Raw genomic sequence first — 15,007 nt, forward strand, 5'->3', positions numbered from 1 at the left:
TTTACCCAAAGAAAATGAAGACATTAAATATAAGTGTCCTTAGGTTTATTCCTACATAAATTTATAGTAGCCCAGATATGGAAACCATAGATATATCTAGATGAAGAAGATGTGGTATATATACACACACTGGATATTAATCATAAAGAAAATGAAATATTGCCTTTTGTAAACACATTGATGGATCTAGAGGGTATATGATAAGTGAAATAAGACAGAACAAGACAAATGCCATATGATTTCACTTCTATATGTAATCTAAAAAAGTAATTGGGCAAGAAACAGACTCATGGGGCACCTGGGTGGCTCAGTGGGTTAAAGCCTCTGCCTTTGGCTCGGGTCATGATCCCAGGGTCCTGGGATCGAGCCCCGTGTCGGGCTCTCTGCTCGGTGGGGAGCCTGCTTCCTCCGCTCTCTCTCTGCCTGCCTCTCCGCCTACTTGTGATCTCTCTCTCTCTGTCAAATGGATAAAATCTTAAAAAATTAAAAAAAAAAAAAAAAGAAAAAAGAAACAGACTCATAAATACAGAGGAAAAAATTAGTGGACCCTAAGGGGGTGGGGTAAGAATACAGATGAAGGGGTTGAGGCACAAACTTTCAATTATAAAATAAGTCACACAAATGAAAATTACAACATAAGGGATATAGTCAATAATACTGTACTTTGTATGGTGGCAGAATGTAAATATGCTTTCTGTGGTGAACATTTTTTAAAATATTTTATTTATTAGAGACCATGTGGGTGCACACACATGGGAGAGAGAGCCCAAACATGAGGCAGGGAAGGGACAAAGGGAGAGGGAGAAGGAGAGGAGGAGCCTGACGTAGAGCTCAATCTTAGGACCCTGAGATAATGACCTAAGCTTAACTGACTGAGCAATTCAGAGGTTGCTCTCTGGTGAACATTTTACAATACATGATTGTTGAATCACTATGTTTTACATCTGAAATTACAGGTCAATTATATTTCAATTAAAAATACAGTATTGATGACAATAGTCACCATGCTGTACATTGTATCTCCACAACTCCACATAACTCCATAACTTACTCCACAACTCTTTCATCTTATAAAAGGAAGTTTTTTTTGTTTGTTTGTTTTTTTAAAGAATTTCTTTATTCATCAGAGAGAGAGAGAGAGGAAAAGAGATAGAGGCAGGCAGAGGGAGAAGCAGGCTCCCCACGGAGCAGAAAGCCTGAGGCAGGACTAGATCAGAGGACTCTGGGATCATGACCTGAGCTGAAAAGACAGATGCTTAATGGACTGAGGCACCCAGGCGCCCAGAAAAGGAAGTTTTTATTCTTTGACCAACCTCTCTCCATTTCCCCCTAGACTCCGGTCTCTGGCAACCACCATTCTACTGTTCCTAGGAGTTCAGCTTTTTTAGATTCCGCATATAAGTAATATCATGCAGAGTTTGTCTTTCCTTATTTCACTTAACATCATGCCCTCAATTCCACCCATGATGTTACAAATGACGGGATTTCCTTCCTTCTCATGGCTGAATACTCTATTATGTGTGTATGTATGGATGGATGTGTATCTTCTTTATCCAATAATCCACAGATGGACACTTAAACTGTTTCCATAACTTGGCTGTTGTGCTGCAATGAACATGTGAGTGCAGATAGATCTTGGAGATCCTGATTTTATTTCCTTTGGATATATACCCAGAAGCGGGATTTCTGCATTACAGGGTAGTTTGTTTTTAATTTTTTGAGTCAACTCCATACTGTTTTCAATAGTGGCTACACCAGTCTTTATTCTCAAATGTTCCCTTTTCTCTACTTTCTTGCCAAGATTTCTCTTCTTATTTTTGCTAATGGTAATTCTAACAGATATGAGGGGATAGCCCATTGTAGTTTCAAATTGCATTTCCCTGATTTACAGTAATGCTGAACATCTTTTCCTGTGTCTGTTGGCCATTTTTATAGAGATAAAAAAAAATAAAATATGGGAAAAATAGATTTTTTGTTATTGAGTTCCTTATACATTTTTAGTATTAACCCTTATCAGACATGACTTGCAAATGTTTTCTCCAATTTTATCTACTACTTTTTGTTTATGATTCATTTTGCTTTCAGAAGCTTCTTAATTTGATATACTTTGGTTGTTTGTTTTTAGAATACCAAGATTATTTCTTAGCAAAAGCCTTTATTATTAGTTAAAAATTTTACTCAATTTTCGGAATTGTCCATTTTTAAATGTCCTCTTTTCTTATTCTTTCAAAAAAATTAGGTAGCAGGAATGGTACAACATATTGCTGATACACTGGTGAGTAAAGAAACTAGCCTCTGGCCTCAAGCAGCTGGAAGCCACAGAAAGGGAGAGATCTCATCAGATTACCACACAAATAGGTAATCACACATATAGCAATTCCTTCACAGGAGAGGTACACAGTATTATCAAAGGGGCTTCAAGCTAGTCCTAGAGGCCAGTGATAATTTCCCCAAGGAAACAATCATCTAAAATCTACATAGCATGGGATTTACCTTGGTGAGGAGGGGAGGAAGATGAAAGGCAGAGCTAATATGAATGTCTGGTGGTAAGAAAGAGCTTCTAGATTTTAAGGGATGAAAACAAAACAATTGTGGCTGGAACACAGAGTGTAAATGAGTTGGAAGCTCCATAAGAGGTTGGGCCAGGGGAGGTAGGCAGGGGTCATCACACAGCTATTACTATTACTGCCAATCCCTAACAGTAATTGAGCTCCTGCTACCTCCCAACACTGTCCTATGTAATTTATGTGTATCAAATAATTCAATCTTGACAACTTTAAGAGGTACTTGCAGTTCCTTAAATAATTAATAAGCAATGGAGGCATGGAGATTTTAAGTAACTTTCCTAAACTCACAGACTTAATCAGTATAGAATGAGGAGTTTCCATACCAGGGAGTCTTGCTGTGGGGACTATCCTTTCCATTATGAAGTTGTAGAAATTATTGTTTTAGGCCTGGGTTAAGAAATTAACCTGTAGTCTAAAAGCTATGAGAAGATTAGACCTTTTAAGTAATAGAGGGAGAGATAGGGGTAACATGGACAGATAGGAGAGTCAAGCATGTATAGGAGAAAAGGAAGGGTTACTACGTTAGCATCAACAAGAGATTGTGAAAGACAGAAGTTTCTATTTTAACTAAAACTTTAATATTTCTTATGTACAGAAGTACTTATCACCAGATCAGAACAAGTTTTCCCCTGTAGTTACATATTTTATTATTTTTTAAAGATTTTATTTATTTGACAGAGATCACAAGTAGGCAGAGAGGCAGACAGAGACAGAGAGAGGGAAAGCAGGCTCCCCACTGAGCAGAGAGCCGGATGTGGGCTTGATCCCAGAACACGGAGATCATGACTGGAGCCAAAGGCAGAGGCTTTAACCCACTGAGCCATCCAGGTGCCCCTGTAGTTACATATTTTAGAAATGCTTAGTGAAGCAAGCATATAAATACCTTGTCTTTCAATTGCCTGTTTTCAAGTGAACAAATTCATTTTATCTAACCATAGGACAGCAGGGAATCAGATCACCATTTCTCTATTTTCTTGATTACCTCTTAGTGCTAAAAATAATAAACAGGCAAGTAATTTCTCAACACACACAAGGTCACAGTTTTCAGGGGCTGGGACACTGCCTATTCCTCCTGTTGTTTGATAACTTTTCTCAACACTTGAAAAAAACATTTTATATCTAACAATCTCCCAAGCTAGGAGCAAGAATAATCACCCTGAGTTTTGCTGATGGCCACATTTCAAGTCTGCATGACATCACTACATGCTCTTCATTCTCTTTGTGCTTGGTGATTTCTAGGAGAAACCCAGGACCATCTCACATACTATGTAAGGCCCAAATGTCCAGACCATCCATTTTGTACTTGCTTGTTCCTTCAGTCTGCTTATTTCCTAGTAGAATCCCATCTTTCATTACTTCCTGGCCTTCCATATCCTTGCACTGGGCTTTAGGAATTCACAATTGGTCATCAACCAACTTATCTTGTATCCTTAACCTCTTCATGTTCCTTTCTCTTTGGTTTCATTCAATTCTATCTCATGGGGTGGATATTAGAATCTTTACGGAAGAGTTGTGCTAATGCGCTGGACTATGTCACATCAGTTAAATCCAGGAGGAAAAGTCCTGTGCATTTATTAAGTCTAAAATTTCCCAGGTGAGGAGTATCCAGGGTTGAGAGCCACTAGGTCAATTGTTCTCAAAGCATAACCTCCAGATCTGAAGCGGCAGCATCACCTGGGAACGTGTTAGGAATGCAAATTCTCAGATCACCCCAAAAAAACAAACTCAGAGATGGGGCCCAGAAAGCGGTGTTTAACAAACCTTCCATGAGGAGGACTGAGTTTAGGAACCATAGCATAGGGCCAATGTGACTACCGATTGTGAACTCTATCCTTCCAATTTTAGGCAGTTTCCTGCCATAACTCACTTATTTCTGGACCCAGAGGTTGGGTTTTACATTCTTCTTCAATCCCTTTCTACTCCAAGAGGTTTCTCCCTGTTGCTGCTTCAAAACATCCCATATCTTTGAAGAGAATATCATCAAATTTAGTTATCCATTATGTGATTTTTTTTTTAAGATTTTATTTATTTATTTGACAGACAGAGATCACAAGTAGGCAGAGAAGCAGGCAGAGAGAGAGGAGGAAGCAGGCTCCCCGCTGAGCAGAGAGTCTGATGTGGGGCTCGATCCCAGGACCTTGAGATCATGACCTGAGCCGAAGGCAGAGGCTTTAAACCACTGAGCCACCCAGGCGCCCCCATTATGTGATTCTTTTAGGTACCATACTGATTTTTTTGGAGGGGGGGGGGGGTCATTTACTATTCTCTTATTTCCCCGCTCACTCATGAAAATTCTGCTGCCTGGCTCGCCAGTTTTGTTTTTGTTTGTTTCCCCCTCTACTGCTATTCCTTGGTGATATCAATATCCTTTCAGTCATCTGTTAACTACCAAACACCTGACCTTTATTCCTTACTAGTCTCATTTGTAATACCTTTTCCTCAATGTCCTCTTCAAATCCATCTAGCACCCTCATGGGCCTATTAACTATAACTGTACAATTGATTCAGGTCCCATTTTTCTACCTCTCTTGTACCGGAATTCCCACCCAACAATCCCTGATCTCCACTGAGACCACAAAGCTTTTACCCTGTCTATGACCCATTTACCATCTTTCTAATCATTGCCAAAATGACTCAACTAGTTTTTAAATCAAACCCTCTCCCTCTTCTTCCCTCCATTGAACTTATCTTCAAAAATTCAACTATGTCAAAATTCAGCTCTTTACATCTGGTTAGTTGATGGCAAAAATAAAACGAAACAAAAACCAACCAAACAAAAAAACACAACTTTGACATATGTATTTTACGAGCGCAAATATCATGCCAGATGATTCAAATAATTACATAGTAGAAAGCCCACATACATTTCTTACCATATGCCAAAACAGTTACAGTGGACTTAAAAAAGAAATTTTTAATATATTTCTCTCAAAAGCTTAAGGTAAATGCTATTAACCTTATTTCAAAGTTGAGGGAACCAAAGCTCAGAATTTAAGTATTTTGTCCCAAATCACAGAACAAGAAGACAACAAGGATTTGAACAAAGATAAGCTTAGAAATGTTGCTGCTACAATACTTCCCTAATAAGTATACTTAACGCATTCCCCAAAATAACCATTTCACAATCTCTCTTCCTTCTATCTTTTCCTCTCAGTTATCAGTTGATGATCTCACATTCACAGAAACTCCAGACACATCCCATGTGCAATGCTGTCCATAGAAGCAAAACTCTAACACTTGCCTATATTCATGGTTTACATTTTCTCACCTATCTCTTTCCTCTACGGTAACTGGGCTTTTATGTCTACCAAGTCAGTAACAACTGCTCCAGATCTCAGGGACTTATATTTCTGCCAACACCAAAATTAAATTACTTGTCCATCATAGATATTTGATGTTTGTGAATATTTTCTAAAGGACTTATTCCACTTTTGTATTTATGGCTACTTCTTTTCTTATGTTTACATTGCCCTAATAATACCATCTGCTCTTCTTAGGAGGCTCATTACTTTCAGTGATTCACTAAATTAGGATTTTCAGGCAGAAGAGCAGCAGTTACACTTATTGCAAAATATTAAAGGAGTATAGTAAATGTAAGCATTCAGTAAAAACTCACCTTATAAAAGGATTTCTGCAAAAACAGTTATGCAACATGAAATTTTAGTAAAGTCTCAAAGTATTTATTTAGCCATCTTAAATACATATTCTTTTTTCCAGTATTATTTTATGTAAATTAGTAGGTTTTTAATAATCATGGAAATACATCCTCCTTAAGCCTTTTTTAAGAACTTCTATCCAGAGGAAATAAAACTAATATTTATGTTAAAAACTTTAAACCACTGCATAAAGGAAATCAATATTCTTAAGAAAACAGAAAATAATTTCATGAGCACACACATATGATATTAAAATAAAAATTAACTCCTTAATTAGTAAACATAGAACCAAAGCAAACTCCGGGCTTGCAAATGAAGATTTTTACTTGAAAGATGGCTGTTTTATGTTTGTAGTTGTATTTTTACCTAAGCATAAAAGAGTCAGAAAATATTTTACCTTGTCACAGTTCTCTCTAGCACAAATTCAACTTATATACAGATATCCAATAGTCCATTACACTCAAGATGAGTAATTACATATTTCATGGACATATTAATAGATAAACATAATTATATGAAGTAGATGGAGAAATTCTAGTTCTATGAAGTTTTATGACTATCTAAAATTTTATCTGACTAAATCACTGTTTTAAAGGCCTATTTTCCTTCTCTTTGTACAACCAAGATAACAGATACCTGTGTGATAAATCCCTAATTAAAGAAGATACAGTTATGGAAACTGACTTGACTATGCAGAAAAGCTTTGGAAAGACCAATTCCCAGAATAAGTTTCTGGATGTAACCAGTGTGATCTGAATGGACACTCAAGTCTCAAAGTAGTATGGAGGGAACAACTTGAGGTACCGGAGTGCAGTGAGTGATTGCAGCTGGATACTCCTCTTAAAGTGTTGAGGAGCAAAGTGTGAAAGAATAGACAAGCAAGCGTATGGAAAAACATCAGTGGGGATGCACCAAATACACACGCTAACGTGGCATGCCTTTAAGGCAGTGATGCCATCATTTTGACCAACAATTCCTTAGATTTTATTTCTTTGGTTGTAGAACTCTCAAATTTGATGTTTTTTTTTTTTTTAATTTTTTTCAGTGTTCCAAGATTCATTGTTTATGCACCATATCCAGTGCTCCATGCAATACATACCCTCCTTAATACCAACCACCAGGCTCTCTAAACACCACCCCCCCGCCCCTGCCAAAACCCTCAGTTTGTTTCTCAGAGTCCACAGTCTCTTATGGCTCATCTCCCCCTCTGATTTCCCCCCCTTCACTTCCCCTTTCCTTCTCCTAACGTCCTCCATGTTATTCCATATGCTCCACAAGTAAGTGAAACCGTATGATAATTGACTCTCTGCCTGACTAATTTCACTCAGCATAATCTCCTCCAGTTCCCTCAAAAAAGTAAAAAAAAGAAATCTTTCACTTACTCTTTAAGTTGTTCATCATTTCACTGTACAGGGCAACAAAAAGGATGCAGGTTTCCGTAAGTCCCAAAAATATGTTCTCAGAAGGCTCACAGGGAATTCAAAAGTAAGACTAGTTGGGAGCCCTGCCTTTAGAGTAACAACAAAGTCCTTGTTTTCCTTCTGCCTTAAATCCCTTCCCAAGGAGCCTTTCTGATTCATCTTGCTGAATCTCAGCTGGTACCACTCTCCTGACTCCTGCCAAGGAGCACCTGTGGGGTTTTATGCAAACTGTTCTAGGGAGAAAAAGTGGCTGTAGGTAAATATGTAGATGAAGCTAGAGGAACAAAACTTTATAACTTAGGGAATTTCTTTCTTTCTTTTCTTTCTTTCTTTCTTTCCTTTCTTTCTTTCTTTCTTTCTTTCTTTTTTATAATGATTTTCTTTATTTATTTGAGAGAGAGTGAGCAAGAGAGGGAGCACAAGCTGGGGTGGGAGAGAAGCAGAGTGAGAAGCAGATGCCCTGCTGAGCAGGAAGCCAGATCTCAGGGTCCTGTAATTATGACCTGAGCCTTACGCAAATGCTTAACTGACTGAGCCATCCAGGTGCTCCTCTGGAGGGAATTTCATCAATGTTCGAATTCTTCTGAGAAGTCTGTCATCTAGTAACCATTTTCCCAGTGTTTTTTTTTTTTTTTTTTCCCCAGAAATCACCAGCAACCTCTGGTGGTAAACTTGCTTTCTCCTCTTGGGGAGGGAGAGATAAGGAAAATCTTGTAAAGTTCCAAATTCAATGGATCTAGTTTAGATACCTCTCAGCAATGCCATAACCATATTTTTCTGGTTGGCCACTAGAAAACTCCACATGGATATCCCACTGGTGTTCCAGTGAATGGTCCAAACTGAAATAATTACTAAGAGCATTAGTCTGGGACCCAAAAGGAAACAAATAGTATACTCAAATTAGTATAAAGTCCAAGTTATCTAAAACTCGATGACTATAAGAGTTTGATTTAGGGAGCCTTTATCCAGGTGTAGGTAGTTGTTGGAAAACCATAAGGAGTAAACCAGTAACTCAGGAACTCAAGAATAGTAATAGCTGAGTCATTACTACTGCTAGTCCTGAAGGGAAAGGGAAATGTTTCTGGAATTCAGAAGGAGAGATTTGTGTAGAAAAAGCCACACTATAGAAACAGTGATATTCTGTCTAGGGAAACAGCTAGCCCAAGTTGGGCCCTCATGGAGGGATCCAGAGGAATATGTCCCCCCATCTTTTCACTATTGGCTAAACCCAACTGGGAACCAGAGGACAAGAGAACCTGTATTCATACAGGTCAGCCTCCTGGGGTATATACAAGGCAGAGAAAACTGGTAACAGATCTGAAGTTAAGTGGCAGACAGTCTTTTCCCATTCCAAGTTACTCCTCTCCTCTGAACCAGTTTTCTAGGTAGCACCGTGGTTTATCTACTCTTAATCTCTGTTCCTGCCATGATCTTCGTGATGTTGTTCTCTGCAAATATCTAATATCAAATCCCTACCATTTTATTTATGAAATATTTATGTCCATGCTATTCTCTCCTGTCACTGTTACTTTACATCACTCTTAATCGCCAACCTATCATTTCTTAGTAGCATCTATCACTTTCACAAATTACTGTCTTTACTTATATGTACTCCAAATTTCCAAGAGAAATTTAGAACTCTGTCTCCAGTGTTCAGAACTCTGTCTCCAGTGCCTAGTAGAGTGGCTGGTACATAGTATATATTCAGTAAATATATGTTGAACACATGAATTAATGCAAACCCTCAATATTTATCGGCTCCACATTATAGTGCATTTTTAGTAGACTCTGTGACATTAGTGTTAGCCGTCTTCAGTCCACCATTTACATTCCTGCCGAAATGGATCTTCTCATTCATAAATTGGAAGTCACTCCCCTGTTTAGAATTATTTAATGACACTTCATGGTTTTCCAAATGAGGAAATTCATTCATTAAACAGCTATTTTTTATTGACCATGTATAAAGGAAGGGAAATTTGAGATGAATCAAGAGATTCAATTAGAACATTTACAATTTACTATGAAAAACAATAATAAAAAATAAATCATAATAAGGTATATTAGTCCAAGAGGCGGGGAGCATTGAGCAGGAGTTCCTAACTCTAGAGCAGGACAAGGCTGTAAGGAAAGGCTTTCTAGAGGCCGGGATGGGGAAGAGTGAAAGATGGGGGTGGGATGGCGACCATGTTCTGAAGGGGCCTGAAAGCTACATTTATAGGATCTTAACTCCTTAGCTACATGGTTATGAACCTTTTGTGTCTCAGTCCTGATGTTTGTCAGTTTTATATCCCATATTTTCTCACTTTAGACTCCCTGTCCAGGGACAGCTGATTCTTTAAAGTTCTTTAAATGCTGCATGTGGATCCCTACTTCTGAAATTCTGCCCCAAAAGACCTATTCATTCTTGCTGGCCTAAGAGGTAAGATTCTGTTTAAAGCAACTTGACTTCTTTCCTCAGTTTTCCAGAGACAGTCTGTTTTTCCTGGACATTAGCAAGATCATATTATATAGCAGGGATTTGGAGGTAGAAATGCTTACATTCTCTTCATATAATTTAGGGAGCTAACAGACACTGGAATATATAGAACTTCTTGAGAGAGCTTTCTGACTTCCCAAATCATTCTTCCCTGTTTTAAAAGATGGCTTTTTCAGTAAACATAGTCAAATGGTAACTTCAAATTTAATTTAATATAGTGATTTAATCTGAAACATGGTAAACAACAATAGATATGAGACCAAACATTTGACCTTTAAATGTAAATATATCACTTTATTAGTATGCTCAGTTTATTGAATATTTGTGCTCCTGTGCTACTGTAGATAATAAAGCCTCATATGTATTCTAAGCAGTGATACTAATATTATTGCAGACAGGTGAAAAGCACATATGTATCAAAAACTAAACTAACAAACATCTTTTTCATAATTTTCTAATCACAGTTCTACTTTGGTGTCAAATCAGGCCAAAGTAACATATGGAAACAATACGACTATAATAATTTGAGTATTAGTTTATTATTGCAGAAATTCATAGTAATTAGCATAGAAAAATTTAAACTCACAAGTATGTCATTATTGAAATGCACATTGAGATTTTCAGGCAATGTGTTGCTCTACATTTTTATAGGTATGAAGTAAAGACATCAAGTTAAAGAAGTGAAATTCAACAGTATTTAAGTTACAAAAACCAAAGATCTTATTTCTGATATTTAAGACTAATCATCTAGACAAATATATGTAGGAACTTAAAGTCAATGCTAATGATGTGGCTAATGATTTGAAAATGGATAAGAGTACACAAATAACAAATTATACTGGATATCTCCATTAGCATTTTCCTTTTGGCAAGTCAATGGGAACTTATAAGATTGATCAGGAAAAATAAACCCTGCTAACCATAATATATCATATTTTGATGTAACTAATTACTATTATATAAATTCAAATTTGTTATGAAACAAATCATGCAGACTGTAACTTGGGGTAACATATTTTGCCTTCAAGGAAGACTTTAATTTTCTACCAGTGTCATAAAAGTTACCACCATACATTTTTACTTGAATACTTTCTTAAAAAAACAAAAAAATCTAACATCATGCCATTATTACTATTTCTTACATTATTATCCTTAATGATCCAATATCATTAGATCCATCTTCACATTTTCCTTATTGATGACAGCTGGGGTATTCTGTTGACTGACTACAAAGACTTCCTGTAAAGAAAGTGGTTGTTAATGATCCTTGACTCTTAAAGAATCAGTCCTCCAGGTATTTGGATTGGCGAATGATCTCTTGTTTGACTTGATATCCTGGAAGTTCTATATAAAAGTAAAAGTTAAAGTTAACAACATGCCATTTTAATGATTTTATAAATGAGCTTCTATGTGCTTATATTTCTGGATGGATTTTATCCCTAGAGAGAAAAAAATAATCAAGTTCCTGAATGTAAAGTCTCAATAGTCGAATATTCTATAGTCTTTCTAAGAAGTATGCATTTAACTGTGATTTCCAAGGAATCATTATTTTAAGAGTATTTTAAATTACATTTAAGTTTTAAATTATTTAAGACTTACTTCAAATTTAAGATTTATTTTTTATTTAATTTATTTATTTTAGAAAGAGAAGGGGTGAGGGGCAAAAGGGGAGGGTGAAGGAGAGAAACGGACTCCCCACTGAGCACAGAACCCAAGTGGGGCTTGATCTCAAGGACCTGAGATCATGACCTAAGCCGAAATCAAGCACAGATGCTTAACTGACTGAGCCACCCAGGTGTCTTGGTGCCTCAATATTTAAGTTTTAAATTATTGGCTTCTCTACAAATTCCTCCGAAGATTCAGGGTTGTTTTAATTTCGCATAACATGAAACAAATGTAAAAATGTTAACTTGTGTTGCAGAAAGGTATTCCCAATGCCTGAAGTGGCAACCAGCCTTCTTTCATTAAAAGGTGCTGGTCATCCCTAGTGTAACATGGGTTTTGTTGTTACTGCTGATTTTGTTTGTTTTGTTCTTTCCATGATGGCTTGTAATTTTGTCATTTACTTAATCCTAGATCATTTACTTTCTGGATCTTTCAGATTATGGGTAAAGATTCATTTTAAATTTTATGGAAAATAATTTGTAACTACATGTGGTGTACTTAATAGTAGGAATGATTTGCCTTAAAATATACATTAGAGTAAATTCAAGATTTTTGTCGAAAACACCCACACTGTCATCCAGTAAAGGGATAGGCAGATGAGAAAGAAGGTGAATTTAAACAGGGGAATTTAGAAAGACAATACCTTACTTATCTGCGGTACAACAGTAATCTGTAAAAACTCAGTGTGGTAGATATGAACTTTATACATTATGTGTGTCTAAGAAATAAAGATTCAGAACCATTAAAATAGGATTTTGGCTAAACAAGAAAACCATCTGTGTCTCTCTGAAATGATATGTCTATAATGGAATAGGTAGGCAGGTCCAGTAATTGACAGTGCTCTCAAGTATTTTAAACCAAAGTCAAGTTTAATAAATTCCAATGCTATTAACCCCCTTAGAAACTAGAGCTATTTAGCCTTTAAACTGTATCTTGGGACCCAAGGAACATCTCATACACATACAATTTTAAGGCCTTGGAGAAAAGCAGTTGGGTACTTGTGTTGGTGAGTACCAAATTAAATGCTCCATGGGATGGGATCCAATGAGTAGATAAGTAGACACTGCATTTAAAAATTCATTGGAATATATTTAGGCAGAGTGTAAACTCATCAAGTGCCTGACCTGTTGGTATTGCCATATACCTCCCCACTTAAGTATTTCATTTTATCTGCCTGCTTGTCAAGGTCTTAAAGTGAGAGATTTCTGGAGAAGCCATCAGTATACAAGCATTGTGTAGTGTACTGAATTCTCTGTGATTGTCATAAGAGAAAGGTCTATTGCCATTGCTCTTCTCTAGACTTAGTCTTACTGATAAATATATTCTATGTGTGTGTGCCTATACATGATATAAATGTATATACACAAACATATATATTTCTTCATCACACGATACTCAAATGAGACACAAATACACACTCATGTATAATGAACAAGAAAACAAACATCAGGGGCTTCTGGGTGGCTCATTTGGTTAAGCGGCTGCCTTCAGCTCAGGTCATGATCTCAGTGTCCTGAGATCAAGTCCCACATCAGGCTCTCTGCTCAGTGGGGAGTCTGCTTCTCCCTCTGCCTCTGTTGCTCCCCTGCTTGTACTCTCTCTTTCTGTCAAATAAATAAAAATCTTAAAAAAAAAAAAAGAAAAAAGAAAATGAACATCACTGATTTATAAATATGAGTTTTTTTTAAAAAATGAAAGGTAAGCAAATATACACCGTTTTATGTCTATTGGTCAATATTAAATAAGTGGAAAAATTTTAGACCCTGGACATCTAGAAATATTTAGACCCTGGACATTGATACATCTCTAATGTAAGTCCCACATGTTTGCTGGAGCATTACTGCATTCCAGCAACGAGGACAGCCAAGGAAAAAGATTTGGAAAGAGTGAATTAATGTGAGGAAATAGTAATAAGTGTTTCTAAGGGTACCCTGTGAAGTCTCATTAAATGCTTCTTTTAATAACTGTATATTAAAACATGAATACAGTTTATTAGCATATAAGAAACTGAAGAGGAAATCTTCAGATAAATATAAACCATACAAAGTCCTCAACAGCTCTGTTAGGTAAGCTGATCAATCCTGCAAATGATTTGAATGAGGAATGCAGCAAAGTTCAACTTGGAATTTGTAGGAAAACCAGGGGAAAGATTGGTAACAGTTTAATTGGGGGGAACGATGCACATGTGCTGCTAAAATGCAACATTAAAGAAAAAAAAATCTCCCTGATCACATTTCTCTTGCATCTGAAGACTTAGAGTAATGTTTCCACGGACCTATCCCACATTAAAAAATGATTTAGTATGTCTTAACGGAGAAGCTTTCATTCTCAGGCCCTTTGTAGGGTCTGCCATTGTGAAATGTGCTGTAACCAGGCCGATTCTGTTCCAGCCCTTCCCTTCTGAGTTGTATCCAGTTACCTCAGCTTGAGCATAACCAGGAGAAGGATTCCACAGGTGACAGTCATGCACATGACAGCGTAGATTACTTCTCCTAGAAACAAAAGATTAAAAAAACAATTACTGAATTTTTGAGAAAGAATAAATAGTAAAATAGAGGATGGATTTTTAACTGACCATTGAAAGGGGAATGAAATCCACTCAGAGTTATCTCCTTTGCAGGTTTTCTTTTATGCAATGCCATGCCTTTGACATTAGACGGATTCAGATTATCTGAAAGAAAATAATGAAAATTAGTTAGAGTATTTAAAAGTCATACATAACTTTTTTCTAAGGGTTGTAATTTGTTTTATATTATATTACAAGGTAGCAATTTATTTCTGATGCTCTTTTAATAAAATCTGATAGGTGAGGATGAAAGCAGGAGCACATTCCTTACATTTTAACAGTTTTTTTTTTTCCACCTTTTAATCAGATAATTTCTTTACAGAGATTGCTGGGTTTTTTGTTTTTTGTTTTTTGTTTTCCAAAACCATGATTAGGGAAGTACATTATACTTTACGACAGTTCACTGTACTTTATATATAGACCAGGAGTAAAAATCAGCAACTTGAAGCTACCCATTGTAATATTAAAAAGTTTCCTGTTTGTTTGTTTTATGGGAATGATTATTCCAATGTGCTTTTAAGGATATCTCATTTCCCTAAAACACTTTGTATTTACGAATCTTTAAAAAAAAACAAAACTTACTTATTTACTTATTTGAGAAAGAGAAAGTGAGGGAGAGCACAGAGGGAGAATGAGAGGGAGAATCAGACTCCCCA

General features: G+C 36.6%; 1 protein-coding gene across 2 annotated transcripts in view; it reads right to left on the reverse strand.

The window, feature by feature from the left end:
* Positions 1-10,532: 10,532 nt before the first annotated feature.
* The window catches only part of GFRAL (GDNF family receptor alpha like), a 56,627-nt gene continuing 52,152 nt past the window's right edge, over positions 10,533-15,007 (reverse strand). For both annotated transcript variants that reach the window (XM_047734381.1, XM_047734380.1), the window contains 3 exons: positions 14,361-14,456; positions 14,205-14,277; positions 10,533-11,464 (listed from right to left, as the gene is read on the reverse strand). In XM_047734381.1, the coding sequence (XP_047590337.1) occupies positions 11,395-11,464; positions 14,205-14,277; positions 14,361-14,456 (239 nt within the window). In that variant the 3' untranslated portion in view covers positions 10,533-11,394. The remainder of the gene's footprint in view (positions 11,465-14,204; positions 14,278-14,360; positions 14,457-15,007) is intronic.

This window comes from Lutra lutra, chromosome 6 (genome assembly GCF_902655055.1).
Source record: "Lutra lutra chromosome 6, mLutLut1.2, whole genome shotgun sequence".
NCBI classification, from domain to species: Eukaryota; Metazoa; Chordata; class Mammalia; order Carnivora; family Mustelidae; genus Lutra; species Lutra lutra.